Source organism: Sinocyclocheilus rhinocerous, unplaced genomic scaffold (genome assembly GCF_001515625.1).
Source record: "Sinocyclocheilus rhinocerous isolate Xijiao unplaced genomic scaffold, SAMN03320098_v1.1 scaffold1802, whole genome shotgun sequence".
In the NCBI taxonomy this organism is placed as follows: Eukaryota; Metazoa; Chordata; class Actinopteri; order Cypriniformes; family Cyprinidae; genus Sinocyclocheilus; species Sinocyclocheilus rhinocerous.
In genome coordinates, this window is record NW_015654351.1 from 977726 (window position 1) to 993234 (window position 15509).

Here is a 15509-nt window from a genome sequence, read left to right on the forward strand (position 1 = left end):
CTCCCCCTTCCCCTCCCTTTTTTTTTAGCTAAATAACAAAATATGGCATTTTGATATCACAGGCCACCATACTAAAAACACAAAGTTCTCTTTCTAGCCAAGTGTATTATAACACCATGAATTTAATGATATCTCAGACATGTGGTGAAAGATTTGTTTAAAAAAAAGTTTTAAAAGACTTGTAGATAATGTGCACATTCAAGATGCTAGTGGAAGCATTTCTTTTTGTAATTTATCTAGGAAAACTTTTTTAAGATGGCTTTCGATAACATTTAGCATTATAAATGTAGTTACCAAAGAATACGTCTAATTTGAAATGGTGTTAATCAAGCCTAATCAAGCATCCAACTATAGATTAATCAGGTTAAGTATTAAAATAAGTTAATTAAGAACTGGTGGAAAGAGATTTAGAGCAGTGTGATGTGGCAATAAAATTATGCAGTCTCAAAAAAAAAAAACCTTCTGGTCCAAGTTCATACCGCATATCATCAAAAGCAGAAAAAAAGGGACATATCCAAACCAGAAGAAAACATGTTTCCTTGTACAAACTAAGTTGTTCTCCCTAGACCAAAAGGACTCTTCATTTGAAGATCCTCATTTGTGTCTCAGCAAAGGGTAGCCACAAGGACATCGAGGAGAGTCAAGGCTTGAATAATCATAGGTTTCAGAGTCACTTTGAGGTCTATCTGTCTGGAGTGACAGTCTGAATTACAATGTGGACATCCCATTTTCACACAGATTCTTCTTCTGTTGTGGGAGTTGTGTGTGAACTGTATCAGAGAATTCTATGAGTTAATTACAAGAGAGGTCAGAGGTCTGTGAGACACATGATTTATTTGTGTCCGTGGCTTTTAAAAAGCAAGACTGGAGCCTCTTTAAAAGTTTCCCTGGAGTGTGAATGCAACTGATCTTGTTTAACTGTAAAACCAGATGCTTTATGGATTTTTTTCCCCCAATATAGTGTGATTCCTGGACATCAGCATTCAGCAATAAAGTTCTCAAAATCTGGATATAATCAAATGAGCATTTCACATTGTTTGGTGTTCAGATGAAAATCTTACATTTATTGAATTACAGACTACTCTTTCACACACACAAACACATATACTTGGTGTTGGAAAGACATACTAAGACAAGTCACTGTTTCCATAAGGACATTTTCTAACCTATACAGCCTTGTTCCAACAACAAAGTCCCTGAACACATCAAGTTATGAGTATTTCAACATAAACCAAAGGAAAATACATGTGATTTATATTACAGTTAATCTCCCACAATGCAGCATCTTAGTGGAGATGTAAATTGTAAAGAAGAAGCTGCCCATTGTTATCCTAGACCGTTCCTACGGAAGTCTGAGCATTTGGGAGGGAACCAAAGACTTTAACTGACATGGAGTAATGCTGAGCGTGTTCAGTGCAGTCAGATCAGGCCAGACTGTAAGACTGGTGGAAAATGTACGTCAGAAATCCACAAAGGACCATGCTTTTGCTATCATCATCACTAGGGTATTTTAACCGTTGCTGTAGAAAGCGCAGAGTCTGCAATGAATTAGCAAACTGAGGGAAAGAGTGAGCTTTCTCTTCACCTTTAATGGTAAGGTTTTCATGGGTGGCTTGTGAACGATAGTTCCCCTCCCATAAATTTATAATGGCTCATACACATTCTCTATTATTCACAAGGGAACAGACAGTTCCAGCTGTATTGTTTAAAATTCTGACCACTGACCCATTTTATTACCCCACATGTGAATTCTATCTGAATTACATCTGTTTATGCATGTGTTGTAGTTTCATTTGTTTTCTGTAAATTGCACAGAATACTATGGACTGTGGAAAATGAAAGTGTCTTATATATATATTTTTTAATATTGTTAGAATATGCTACTGTAACTATTCACACCAACAGCACAAATGCGAGTATAACATTGCTTTTATGCAACAAATCTATAAATAAGATATGCATGTTGACATGCATTTCAAATAAAAATTGGCCAGCTGGGGGGAAAAAAGCCAAAGCATGAAAGCTTGCATCATGCATCATTTAAACTGGAACATAACTGCAAAATCAATTCCCTTCCCATGATCAATGCATTCAGTAGCGAATTATTTCACTTCAGCTCCACTCCAGATTTTCCTGCTTCTCGTTTGTTCATCATTGGCTAGTAAGAGAAACCCTATTTGAAACAAACCTAAAGAAAAAAACATTTGTCCAACTTTCAGAAATCCCGTTCCTTGCTCATGCAAAAAAAAAGAAAAGAAAAATAAATAAAGAGTGAAATGTAGGCTACTAAATATCAACAATCCTTAAAAACCGGTATAAAGCTATTATACTTGCATGTTTGCTGGTGTTCTCTGAGGTCGTCAGCAGCCATGTGTTCAGGAAACGATCTCTCTTTTCTTTGGCATCCTTCCCTGACACATTCATTCCCTCAGGTCAAAAAGCTAAACAATTTCCAATCAACACCCTCCTAATGCATCCGTTTCATTCATTTATTCCGTATTTATTCATTAGCTTGCACACTCAGAATTTAATGGTTGTATTTCCCCGTTAGCTATAAGGTGTAGCCACATTTGATCTGCATCCCAGAATCAATACGTGATGAACATTCCTTAGGAGCACAGTGCAAAAAAATGCTATGAGGGGCCAAAGTTTAGATCTTTACCTACTGTGTTGCTCTTTACCTGCTTTGTTGCTAGTGCTGCTAAGTGTTAAACTTTCTCAAATAGACGGGTGTAAAAACATCCTTTTCAGGGTGAAAATTTCAGGTGAGCACAAAACCCAAAAAGTTTCACTGAAAGCAGTCGGATGAAGCTCAAGGGTGCCACCTGGTGTACTGGTACTACAGGAGCAGACCATATTGTTGAACGTGAACATTTGAATGTTTGTCACAGCTGTTCATTATTCTGCAAAGTTCTTGTACTTCATAGCTTGAAAATGTTATTAGGAAATAGTTTATTTTAAATAGTTTAACTTTATTTTAAAGATGGACTAAATATAGCACATTGCCGTAGAGGTCCGTTGCAAACGATATGTATGAATCAGACTTCCTGGAGAGCATTAGCTCATGTCTCCCCACCAGAGCCTTTCCAAAAGGCAAGGGATCACCTTTTCCAGTAATTCTCAGCCTACTTTCTCAGGGTATACCAGCGCTTTTACACATCTGTCTTGCCTTCTGGTCTAGTTGCAAGGCATGACACACATAATTGGGTGATTCCATGAGTGCTTTTTCCATTTTTAAAAGTAAAATTTCATTTTAAAAAGTAAGATTGAAAAATTTGTATCAAATAAAGAATGAAAATTATGAAGAATAAATACAAAAGTCTGACTTTTAATGTGCCATATCTAAATATGGAAGCATAGGGCTAGAAATAGACCAAATGGTATAAAATAACCCCCCTTAATTTTGTTCTTCTATTTAACAAAGAAGATATTTTGAAGAATGTGGGTAACCAAATAGTTACTGGCCCCTATTAACTATTGTGCTATGGAAAAAATATATTATGGAAGTCAATGCGGACCAGAAACTTAATATAACTTGAAATACAGTTACTGTATTTAGTTTCTGTAATACAAAGTTTCTGTATTTTAATATTTTTGTTGATGCGTTTAGAAAAATACCTATAATAATACATGTTAAAATTTAATGCTATTTAAATTAAAGGGTTACTCCACCCCTTGTCATGTCATTCCAAACCCGTAAAAGCTTCGTTCGTCTTCGAAACACAAATTAAGATATTTTTTATGCATTCTGACAGCTCTCTGACCCTCCCATAGACAGCAATGTAATTAACACGATCAACGTCCAGAAACGTAGCAAGGAGATCGGTAAAATAATCCATGTGACATCAGGGGTTCAACCGAAATTTTACAAAACTAAGCGAATACTTTTTGTACGTAGTGCCGTTTTGGAGAGTATCCACTGAACGCAAACAGCGTATGCTGTTCAGAGAGTTGGTCAGAATGCATCAAACATATCTTAATTTGTGTTTCGAAGATGAACAAAGCTTTTACGGGTTTGGAACGACATGGGGGTAAGTGATTAATGACAACATTTTAATTTTGGGGTGGAGGAACCCTTTAATTGTTTACCCATATGTTTATGAGTACTTTTTTCATGCAGTGGTCTAATCACGATCAACAACACAAACATACCCACCCACATACAGTACAACTATATAGGAAAGGTTTTTATTAACAAGGAGTTAATAAAAAATGTGTGTATGTGTGCGTACACAATATTTATCTAGCATTTACCTTTTTTTTGTCCATAGAGGATGAGTTGAGCTGTACAGAGAACGGACAGGTGTACACAAACAGAGACATCTGGAAACCTGAACCATGCAGGATCTGTGTTTGTGACAGCGGGACAATCTTGTGCGATGAAGTGCAATGTGATGAAGTGTCTAACTGTGCAAAGGTAGTAGTCCCAGAAGGAGAGTGCTGTCCTGTTTGCCAGAGTGACACAACACACAGCAGTGGCAATGGCAGACCAGGTGAGGATGAGCACCACAAAAACCTTCAAAAGAAATGTATATTTATTTAGCATCTTCATGCAAATCTGTAGATTTTTGAAATTCTAGAATGGATAAACAGCAAATTTTTTGTCTATTTCTTTTTTCTTCTCAGCAGACAGAATTGCCAAGGTAAGCTATAAAGTTACACTCAGCACTGTCAATATGTAGTTACTTAATAAAAATGTGAATAAATAAATACATTTGTCAGTCCAGTGACTTCTGCTCTGAGTTTTACTCTTCTTGCTTTCAGGGTCAGAAAGGAGAACCTGGAGATGTCCCAACTGTATGTTTGAATGAACATTTATCTTACATTTGAAGATAAGGATGGATATATAATAATATTTGTAAAGTTTGAAAATAATACAAAAATTCCATATTAATTTTAGGTTATTGGAATAAGAGGTCGTCCTGGACCAATGGTGAGATTTCTTTCATTTACTTTCATAGGGACCTGTTCAATATAAATAAATAGATTTATCATATGGTTCCAATTATACAACTGAACATATAATAAAATAAGTTATTTAACTTTTTCATGCTGTGCTTTGTGCAGTTTATCATTTCGATCACATATACAGTATCTAGTAGATTCTGATGTCTGGACACTAGATGGGGACAGAGCACAGCTCAGTTTATTTGCCTTAAGCTAGTTTGGTCTTTATTTGAACTTTTCATGTAACCTTGCTGGTAAAATATTTTGAAACTTTCTACACTGGCAATTCATAAATCATTCAGTCTTCTTGCAATCAGCCCTTTGTGTGCAAACTATGACAATAACTTTAACAGACTAATGCAATATTGCTAATGCTATCAAGACCTTAATTATGTTTTATGTAATTTTATGCGTATTATACAGGGGCCTCCAGGAGCTCCGGGCTACAGAGGAGACAGCGGACCCAAAGGTCGACCTGTAAGAAACAGCAAATTAATTTCAAAATGTGATTAAAGATGTGAAATATTGTGTAATATTATTGTAATTATATTATGTTATTTTTGCCTGATTTGAATGTCTCTTGTAGGGTCTCAGGGGTCCCCCGGGATATGACGGAGAGCCCGGTGTTCCAGGACAGCCAGGAGAGCCAGGGCCCTCAGGACATACCCCAGGAGTGAGTTTAGAGTTTATAGCTTTGTTAATCATAACAGGCCCTTTGAAAGTAGGACTACAAGACAGAATATAAAAAACAGAGGGTCGAAGAAAAAAACAGCACAACAGTTATAATATATATAGTTCCAATTAATAAAGCCCTATGTCCTCTCTTACTTAGGGTGAGTTGTCTTCACATATGGCTGGAGGATTTGCTGACAAAACAGGAGCCCAGCATGCCATGATGCCTGGAGTTCGGGTAAGTGGAGATTCTGTCATTTAAACAAAACTACATATCATATAAGCCACACATTTATGAGGTACATTACAAGAAATGTATCATATTCACATCACTGCAATGCTGTGTTAAAAGAATGAGCTGGAGTAGTACAAAATGAGAAAATTGCATCATCTGATTTGGGTGCCGTGTTATGCCATAGTCTTTAAAAAAGTGGTGTTTCATAAGCCCTCTGTGATTATTCCAGTAACAAAGCTATTTTTCAATAGGGAGAGGCAGGAGCAAGGGGACAGCCTGGGCCAAATGGAGCACCAGTAAGTATTTATTTGATAAGAAATCTTTGATACACATATCAGGTCAAAAGAATATGGTTTCTAGCAGTAGCATGTTTTTCAATTTCCTTTAGGGGGTGTCAGGACCACAAGGACCTCCTGGTGATGTAGGAGATCCAGGGCCAATGGTGAGGGAACATGATTAATTGTCTACTGTCTCTGAAGACTTCATAATTTACTGGAGAAGTCTGCCCCACACTCTTTATTTCAAAGCAAACATCAGCCAGGATAAACTCAAAAAGTGCTTGCTGTTTGCATATCGCAGGCCATTTTCATGGCTCATTTATTAAAGGGAACCACAACTTTGGCTCTTCACATTCTCAAAGAAAAGTAATTGTTGCAGTGGCTTTATGCATGTACTTAGCATTCTTTTCCCACCATTCATTGGTGAAATGTATCTGGTTATCATATACAACTTGAAACCGTAACCTTTAGGAATACTGGTACATTTTACAATAAGGTTGTTAACTACAGTAGTTAACATGAAAACAATGTACAACACTTCTACAGCATTTATTAATCTTAGTTAATGTTGATCTCAACATACACTAATTCTCAACATTAGTTAATGCACTGTGAAATAACATTATTAATTAATGTTATTTAATGTATTAACTAATGTTAACAAATTATACTTTATTGTAAAGTGTTACCAGAAAACATTTCTTTTGATCACAAAACCAGTTTTTTGCGAATGATCTGATGCTACATATCCTTATTCTTAGCGAATTCTTTTTAACTCAAGTGACTTATTAGACAGGTGTTAAAGTTTAAGAATTAAATATACAACAATACTTTAAGAGTGTGAGATTGACTAATAGCTGAATTACCCCTTTCAATGCTGCAGAATCAGCCTTTCTAATAAATTCCATGATCATGCTACTTAAGTCACAAGAATGATTCTGGTAGTAACGCATTGTTTTGTTACTAAATGAGCACTCCATGTGTACAATGTTTTATGTTTAATCAACTGTTCTGCATTGTATAGGGTGGTGCTGGCCAGAGAGGACCAGAGGGTCCTCTGGGGAAGCCAGGGGAAGATGTGAGTACTCTATGCTGTCATCATGGGCATCCTCACAACAATGTGGAAAAAATAAACAGGATCTGAAATGGAATTCTTTTGCTGTCATAGGGAGAATCAGGGACTTCAGGAAGTGCAGGAGAAATGGGATTTCCAGGATCTCTGGTAATAATTGGCCTTGATTATTTGCAGCTTTTATCATTGGATGGTGTTTGCTTGCATTCAGATTAATGTTTGAATAACTTTTATGCTCAGGGAGCAAGAGGATTTCCAGGGACACCAGGGTCACCAGGCTTAAAGGGCCACATAGTGAGTAAACTCTAAATCTCTAGGCCTCATTTAAGATTTACGCGTGTGACATGCATACAGTGTTTTCCAAAAGTCTGAGACTATACTGAAAATCCTTCAAAGACAGTATGACTAAGAAATATTGAATAAGAAATATTTATGATTCTGCAGGTCACTGATCAAATAAGTTAATTTGTGACATTGACCATGTGAACTAATTTTGCATTAAACTGCAATAATACAAAGTAGAAGCATTGTCAGTAGACTTAGATTTTTTAAACATCACTGTTTTATACGCTCTCTCAATGTTACCTTCCACTTTTGTCAAGTGTGAGAATTTCATTCTCTTGGTCTGGGGATCTTTTCAATGTGCTATTTTCCTGGTATTGAGTGCACTTCAATTTTCAAAGCATCATTGTTTTGGAATTACTTACAGATCATCCACTAGGCCACCAGTTTTGTCTTGAATGAATCACAATGCATCATATAAAATACCTGTAAGCCAGAGAAGAAGCCAAGTCAGACGTCACACACAAAATATGAAAGAACAAAATACACAATCATCATGTTTGACAATAAGTAATTGCAGCTTATTTTGCACAAGCACCAACCAGCTATTCAGCACGAAGTTCCCTTGGTTGAAAATACAATATGAATACTAGAATAGAATGTACAATGTACACAAATGATTTTCAAGTTACCAGTGCAAAATTGTATTCCTATGGATATGTTTAGGTTTCTAAATGGAGTCTAACAAAATATTAATCCTGTTATGTCCTTTCATAATTCAGGGTCATCAAGGTCCATCTGGTCTTAAAGGAGAACGTGGAGCTGTGGGATCAAAGGTTCAGCTTTTGCAAATTTACTTAATTATTAAGTAGCTACTCACTATAAACCCTAACTATTAATATTGACAAAGCTTTAAAAGAGCAGAGCTGTAAGACTTCATATTTGTCCATTTGTATATACACACAAATATTAAATATGATTGTATTCATAATTTCATGTTTCTAAGTATATTTTCATCATATATTATTTATTATTTTAGGGTGAATCTGGTGGACCTGGTGCAATGGGTGCCCCTGGTCCTATGGTAAGAAGACCACATCCCAATACATTGCAAACTTCAATTAAAGCAGTACTACTGATGTGAATCTAGTAAATAAAAACAGATATTTGTCATGCTTACACTGCCACAAATGCTTCTAGCCTTTTTCCCAATGAAATTAAATTGGCCTGTTGCTAAATGCAGGGTCCCAGGGGAATGCCAGGAGAAAGAGGACGCCCAGGCCCGAGTGGCACACCGGTGAGAGCAAAAAAAAAAAAAAGAGTGATAGCATTGTTCTGATAACTTTAATAAGAGTTTTGAGTACAATAAGATACATTTATTTATTTATTTTGTATTTCAGGGCATGCGTGGTACTCAAGGAAATGTTGGGAAACCAGGTCCAATGGTAAGGAATTTTAATAAATCAAAGGATAATATGTAACATACAAAGCAACTACAAATGTCATGATACTAATCTCTAATGGTTTAATTGTTTTAAGGGTCCTTTGGGAATTAATGGTGCCCCAGGGTATCCTGGAGCCCCAGGCATGAAGGTGGGTAATGATAACAAGAACTTATACATACGTTTTGTATCGTTTTTCGCTATATAGCTATTAATTTTATATATCGTAATAGTTCAGCTGAACCTTCACTACCTTAAATCGCTGTTACATCTAGTAATAAAAAGGAATTTTACTTTACAGGGTCAAGCAGGACCTACAGGTGTGAGGGGTCCAGAGGGACCACAGGGACAAAGAGGAGAGACAGGACATCAAGGCAGAGCTGGACCACAAGGACAACAAGTACGTTTGTGATTGTCATGTTGTACATTAGAACATGATTGCAAATACTAAGTCAATTATTTATTCATCTGTGATGCAAACTGAGCGTGATTCTGAATTTTTCAGGGGCCTATGGGCACTGACGGTGGTCCAGGTTCCAAAGGCCCAGTGGTATGTTAAAGAAAAAATTATTACATAATACATTGATGAAAGAGTTAGCAAAAAAATTTCAGTTTTCATTATGCAGATATTGGCAACTAACACAACATCCTTTTCTCCAGGGAGCTGCTGGTCCTCAGGGTCCTGTTGGTCTGCTGGGCCCAAATGGCCCACCAGGACCTCAGGGAAGCACTGGACAGCCTGGGATCAAAGGTCAATTGGTAAGGCATTCGTTGCTCATGTTGTGGTGTATACATTTATGGACTGAAGATTTGTTGTGTTCATATAATATAAAATAGCCTACAAAATATGTACTATTTGCGCCCGAAAATGTGTATAATGAAGAACAATTAAGAACACTGAATCTCAAACCAGTCTTGTGTTTTGTGTTGTGTTTAGGGAGATTTAGGTGTTTCTGGATTTAAAGGAGAGGCTGGACCTAAAGGAGAACCTGTAAGTTTTGATTGAATAATACTGTAGACCTACATTTTTTTTCCCTCAAAGGTGAAGCATGCAGATTCTGTGCCACGTCATCAGACAAATTGACGTAATTAGTAACTGTTTTCTAACAGGTAAAAAACTAGGAGAAGACAAAGAACACACAAATTACCTTTAAGTGTAATGTATTTCTTTGTCATAGGGTCCACCAGGATCACAGGGAGTAATTGGACCTCAGGGAGAAGAGGGAAAACGTGGGTCCAGAGGAGATCCAGGTTCTGTTGGCCCACTCGGACCTGTTGGTGAGAGAGTGAGTCTAGTTTTCCTTTTATTGCCTTTACAAAAGCAGACTGGCATGAATGTAATTACAAAAACCAACTCTATTTTCATGGGTTTTTTATTGTCTGATATAGGGGGCACCTGGAAACATAGGCTTCCCTGGTCAAGATGGCCTACCAGGTCCAAAGGTAATAAAAGAGTTCAGTTAAATCCAAAGTATTAACAAGCTGAATATAATTAGCTGAATACTGAAATAATACTTTTGTTCATAATTATCTAAGGGTGCACAAGGTGACCGTGGAATTACAGGAACTCATGGTCCTAAAGGCTCGACTGGAGATCCAGGGAGAACAGGGGAACCAGGTCTACCAGGAGCAAGGGTAAGTGAAAATTTTCATGTGTTGTGTCTTTATAATAGAAAAGTCAGAGCGCAATGCACCAACTCCTTCAAATACATCACTAATTAATTTTTGCATCCTCTTTTTCTCAGGGTTTGACAGGTACACCTGGAGTTCAGGGTGCTGAAGGAAAGCCAGGACCATTGGTACATTTATCTGATGTTTTCCATTCATGACTGGAATAAAATATCCACCTTTTTTAACAGAAAATAAAGAAATGTTACTATTCACCTTCTACAGGGTGCTCCAGGTGAGGACGGGCGCCCAGGGCCTGCGGGGTCACCTGGAACAAAAGGCCCTCCTGGAACTATGGGATCAATAGGCCCAAAGGGTTTTAGTGTGAGTAGAATTTGTATTTATTTATTCATTTATTCTCTGTAAATACATGACTTATCATTTGAACAATAATTTAGGGGGATCCAGGAAAGGCAGGTGAGCAGGGATCTGCAGGAGTTTCTGGGCAAAGGGTGAGTAACAGCAGTTAAATGTATTAACTACTTTTGACACCACAACACCTGAGCGTAACTGCCTTGCAACATGCCAAAAAAAAAAAAAATTTAACATCTGAGCAACCACATTATGATGCCCTGATTGCAACATCATGACACTTAGTTTTTATGTTCAAGCTCAATTAACATCTTCTTCAGAGAATATAAATCTTGTTCTAAATGAAAATGAACTGTACCCTTCAACTTTGACTTTCTCATAGGGCCCACCAGGCAAAGATGGAGAAGTAGGCCCAGCTGGTCCACCAGGTCCACATGTAAGCGTACACAACCATCTGCTTTTGCTATTGTTGTATAGCTATTAAACTCACAATTAGACAAGTGCAATTAGAGTACAATCTAGGATTTTATTTCTTGATTTTCAGGGTCCAGCAGGTGAGAGAGGCGAACAGGGACCTCCTGGAATGCATGGCTTCCAGGTGCTTGATTTATGACTATTTAATCATTCAAAATGATTTATTTTCTTTGTTGTTATCTGGCTCTTTAATAAGATCAATCTTCGTACCTGTTTCTCAGGGTTTGCCAGGACCAGCAGGTGCGCCTGGAGAGGCAGGAAAACCTGGTGATCAGGTACAGTTAGTTAACTTCAACATACAGTCCATCACTAATTTCTAAAAAAAAATGGATGAAAAAGAAGGGACAAATGGCAGAAAACAATGCTAATCAGACATTTGTCTCTCTCTCAAGGGTATTCATGGTGAAGGCGGCCCAATAGGCCAAATTGGACCAAGGGTGAGTTCTAGTTTTACCTTAAAATGCTTCTGTAAACACACGTTGTTGAGGTCAAGACATGTCCTTATTGGTCAGTCATTTCATTGAACAGGGTGAACGTGGAATCCCAGGAGAAAGAGGAGAGCTGGGATCTCCTGGTTTGTCTGGAGCCAAAGGTATCCCAGGGGCACCTGGTCATGATGGCCCAAAGGTAAAATTAAGTATCTATTATTAGTACTGAGACACAGGAAAAACGTTTTAATTTATTTCAGAATAAGATCTTATTGTACTGTAGATTGAGCACAGAATACACTCCGAAATAAGCACACTGCCTCAGTTTCACTATGCAGCTACTTCATAATCTTGACATATTTAGTAAAGTGTTGTAATTAATGCTTTTAAATTTTTAATTTATCATTCTACTGAATTACTTGTAGGGTAGCCCTGGGCCTACTGGTACGGTAGGTGATCTAGGCCCTCCCGGTCTGCAGGGAATGCCAGGTGAAAGAGGGATCTCTGGGTCACCTGGTCCAAAAGGAGAGAGAGTGAGTAGCAATGCGATTAGATTTACAGTGTGCACATAGATATTTGTATATTTGTAGTTCTCTAATGAACCTTTTCCCACATTTAGGGAGCTATTGGTGAGAAAGGGTCAGAGGGCACTCCTGGAAGTGACGGTGCAAGGGTAGTTATTTGTATTTTTAAAACATCTTAACTGAGTGGTTATCAACTGCTGCAAATCATTCTGATAGTGCCAATGACAAAAATAAAAATGAAATAAATAACATAACACTATTCATGTTCCTGTTTTGATTTGAACTTTGAAAGAAACATTTCAAACTGGTAAAAGTTGAGAGAAAGCAATCTCAATATCAAGCATAAACAAATGTAACAGACATGCTAGTAATCGAACAGAGGGTGAACTATACAAGACTTGTTCAAGCAGGCCCGATCATAGATGTGCACAAAATTCTCTGTAGATGATGCTTAATATGCATGAAAGAATAATCTCATGCTGACGTGTTGTCTTTCACATGTAGGGTTTGACAGGCCCAATTGGCCCTGCAGGACCCGCTGGTCCAAGTGGTGAAAAAGTACACCCACATAACATATTATTATCTATATTTTACTTTAATACGGTTTTCTTTTACGACATACTTCTAACGTAGTGTTTTAACAGGGAGAACCAGGCCCTAAAGGACCACCTGGACCTCCAGGATCAAGAGCAATGCCAGTGAGTTGATATTTCACATTCAAATACAAAAGGCAACAATGTTTCAAATTAGTTAAATGTTTTGATTCAATAACAAATATTTGTGCTAAAACCAAGGGATCCCGTGGTGAACCTGGGCCAATAGGTGCTGTAGGCTTTGTTGGACCGGCTGTAAGTATACATTTTGAAATCTGACAGAAAACTCATGGTTGTTTGATATTGTAAGCATTAAATATGCGAAAATGCTTTTTGCCAGATCATTGAGTAAACCGGTTCTGAATCTGGTACACTTTCAAAATCACAGGGTATTGATGGTCAGCCAGGTGTTAAAGGACCACCAGGGGAGCCTGGACAAAAGGGTGATGCTGGATCTCCTGGCCCTCAAGGGTTGGCTGGTCCTCCAGGGCCACAGGTGATAAAACATTTGCATAAAAATGGTTTTCAGAAGGTCCTGTGAACATGCTAGTGAATTAATTATCCCCTTCTTAATATGTGTGATTACAGGGTAATATTGGTGTGGCTGGACCAAAGGGTGGTAGAGGAACACAGGGGGCACCTGTAAGTATAGATGTGATAGCAAACACTGTATCATGCGGTTTGAATGTCTAGTCACTTAACATACCTCAATGTTTAGGGCCCAACAGGTTTCCCTGGATCTGCTGGAAGAGTTGGCCCACCTGGTCCAACGGTATGTTGCATGGGCTACAGAGGTTCACAATCACAGATCAAAAATTATGACAATTCAAAAAAATTTTCAAACCTGTAGGAATTTATTTTCTTAGGGTCCTATTGGTGAGCCAGGTCCAATTGGTCTTCCTGGGAAAGAGGGTCCTCCTGGTCTTCGAGGAGATCATGGACCGCCAGGGCGCCAGGGAGAGAGAGGTCACCATGGGCCTGCTGGAAGTCCTGGAGACAAAGGAGATTCTGGAGAAGATGGACCACCAGTAAGTGCAACAGATGTTTCTCAGGTGAAACACTAAGTGTAAAAACAGAATCTTAACGGTTATTTCCATTAGGGACCTGATGGTCCACCAGGTCCTGCTGGAACCACGGGGCAAAGAGGAATTGTAGGCCTTCCTGGTCAAAGAGGAGAACGTGGAATGCCAGGACTCCCTGGGCCAGCTGTTAGTATTGTTGTTACATGCTGAAATATTAAATATAGAGTCTAAGACCACTTATTTATTATAAGACCTCCACTAATCTGCTTCTTCATGATTGTCTCATGTAGGGTCCTCCAGGAAAACAGGGTACATCAGGAGCCCCAGGAGACAAAGGACCTCCTGGCCCAGTTGGAATGCCTGGTGCTAATGGACCTCGGGGGGATCCTGGACCTGATGTAAAATATATTTAATATAATTGTTACATTAAATTTGTACTGACTAGAGTTACTTGACACAATGAATAAATGTATAATTTTTGGTTCTGATTATTAGGGACCTGCTGGATCTGATGGTCCACCAGGAAAGGAAGGTGTCATAGGAGCCCAGGTGAGACCCAAAAACATTAAATGACCCATGTCCAAATCATAATTTCAAGCTGTTTGTGCCAATCATACAAAGCTGTTTCATTTTTAAAGGGTGATCGAGGAGATCCAGGCCCAGAGGGTGCGACTGGATCTACAGGACCACCTGGTTCCCCCGGTCCTGTCGGTGCAACTGGAGGAATTGGAAAGAGAGGAGAGCCTGTAAGTCTCATATTTTCTTATAATTTAATATATATTAGAATGCCATCTCTAAAGCATTTTGGCTCACTTTTTCCTCACACTCTCTTGGCAGGGTTCAAAAGGACCCTCTGGCCCTCCAGGTCCTGCTGGAAGACGAGGACTCATAGTAGGAAACTTATGACAAAACACAATATGGCATTATTGGAATGGCTCCAATTAAAATAAAAATGCAAATAAATACAACTATAAAACCGCTCCATTTCTAACTATCTATTTAAGGGACCGCAAGGACCAAGAGGAGATAAGGGAGATGTGGGTGACCATGGAGAGAGAGGACAGAAGGGTCATAGAGGATTTGCAGGCTTACAAGGTCTTCCTGGACCACCTGTAAGTTATAACAAAGAGATTCAAAGAGAAAGGTTACTTGATTCAAAGAGAAAGGTTACTCCAAAGCCTACATAATTCACTTGAGTCGCATAATTAATTAAATATAGAAAATCAAGCAATATATTATCAGTGAAGCATTTTTCTATCATAACATTTTACATTCATTTTTAGGGCACAACTGGAGAACAGGGAGCTCTAGGCATCATTGGTCCAAGTGGACAAAGGGTATGCATTTAACTTGTTTAATGTGAATGATTTACAACTAGTCAAATGGTGACTGATATGAAAGAAATCATTTGTCTCACAGGGTCCTCCTGGGCCCATTGGGCCACCAGGAAAGGAAGGGTACATTGGACAGCCTGGACCTATGGGTCCTCCTGGTTCAAGAGGAGTTAGTGGTGATATTGGACCAGAGGCAAGTTAAACTCTCCTGTCACATCACATAGCA

General features: G+C 38.3%; 1 protein-coding gene across 2 annotated transcripts in view; it reads left to right on the forward strand.

The window, feature by feature from the left end:
- Positions 1-15509, forward strand: part of LOC107717009 (collagen alpha-2(V) chain-like) — a 30094-nt gene that overhangs the window by 11304 nt on the left and 3281 nt on the right. Inside the window, exons 2-50 of one of the 2 annotated variants that reach the window (XM_016523656.1) lie at positions 4272-4493; positions 4627-4643; positions 4765-4797; positions 4901-4933; positions 5371-5424; positions 5534-5620; positions 5780-5857; positions 6106-6150; positions 6243-6296; positions 7157-7210; positions 7301-7354; positions 7445-7498; positions 8269-8322; positions 8526-8570; positions 8730-8783; positions 8887-8931; positions 9026-9079; positions 9230-9328; positions 9434-9478; positions 9589-9687; positions 9866-9919; positions 10107-10214; positions 10318-10371; positions 10465-10563; positions 10674-10727; positions 10822-10920; positions 10995-11048; positions 11291-11344; positions 11453-11506; positions 11604-11657; positions 11775-11819; positions 11911-12009; positions 12236-12343; positions 12430-12483; positions 12839-12892; positions 12979-13032; positions 13129-13182; positions 13316-13423; positions 13516-13569; positions 13646-13699; positions 13794-13955; positions 14028-14135; positions 14240-14347; positions 14445-14498; positions 14588-14695; positions 14787-14840; positions 14954-15061; positions 15233-15286; positions 15369-15476. In XM_016523656.1, the coding sequence (XP_016379142.1) occupies positions 4272-4493; positions 4627-4643; positions 4765-4797; positions 4901-4933; positions 5371-5424; positions 5534-5620; positions 5780-5857; positions 6106-6150; positions 6243-6296; positions 7157-7210; positions 7301-7354; positions 7445-7498; positions 8269-8322; positions 8526-8570; positions 8730-8783; positions 8887-8931; positions 9026-9079; positions 9230-9328; positions 9434-9478; positions 9589-9687; positions 9866-9919; positions 10107-10214; positions 10318-10371; positions 10465-10563; positions 10674-10727; positions 10822-10920; positions 10995-11048; positions 11291-11344; positions 11453-11506; positions 11604-11657; positions 11775-11819; positions 11911-12009; positions 12236-12343; positions 12430-12483; positions 12839-12892; positions 12979-13032; positions 13129-13182; positions 13316-13423; positions 13516-13569; positions 13646-13699; positions 13794-13955; positions 14028-14135; positions 14240-14347; positions 14445-14498; positions 14588-14695; positions 14787-14840; positions 14954-15061; positions 15233-15286; positions 15369-15476 (3512 nt within the window). The remainder of the gene's footprint in view (positions 1-4271; positions 4494-4626; positions 4644-4764; positions 4798-4900; positions 4934-5370; positions 5425-5533; positions 5621-5779; positions 5858-6105; positions 6151-6242; positions 6297-7156; positions 7211-7300; positions 7355-7444; positions 7499-8268; positions 8323-8525; positions 8571-8729; positions 8784-8886; positions 8932-9025; positions 9080-9229; positions 9329-9433; positions 9479-9588; positions 9688-9865; positions 9920-10106; positions 10215-10317; positions 10372-10464; positions 10564-10673; positions 10728-10821; positions 10921-10994; positions 11049-11290; positions 11345-11452; positions 11507-11603; positions 11658-11774; positions 11820-11910; positions 12010-12235; positions 12344-12429; positions 12484-12838; positions 12893-12978; positions 13033-13128; positions 13183-13315; positions 13424-13515; positions 13570-13645; positions 13700-13793; positions 13956-14027; positions 14136-14239; positions 14348-14444; positions 14499-14587; positions 14696-14786; positions 14841-14953; positions 15062-15232; positions 15287-15368; positions 15477-15509) is intronic. The other variant, XM_016523657.1, reaches the window with a different exon arrangement.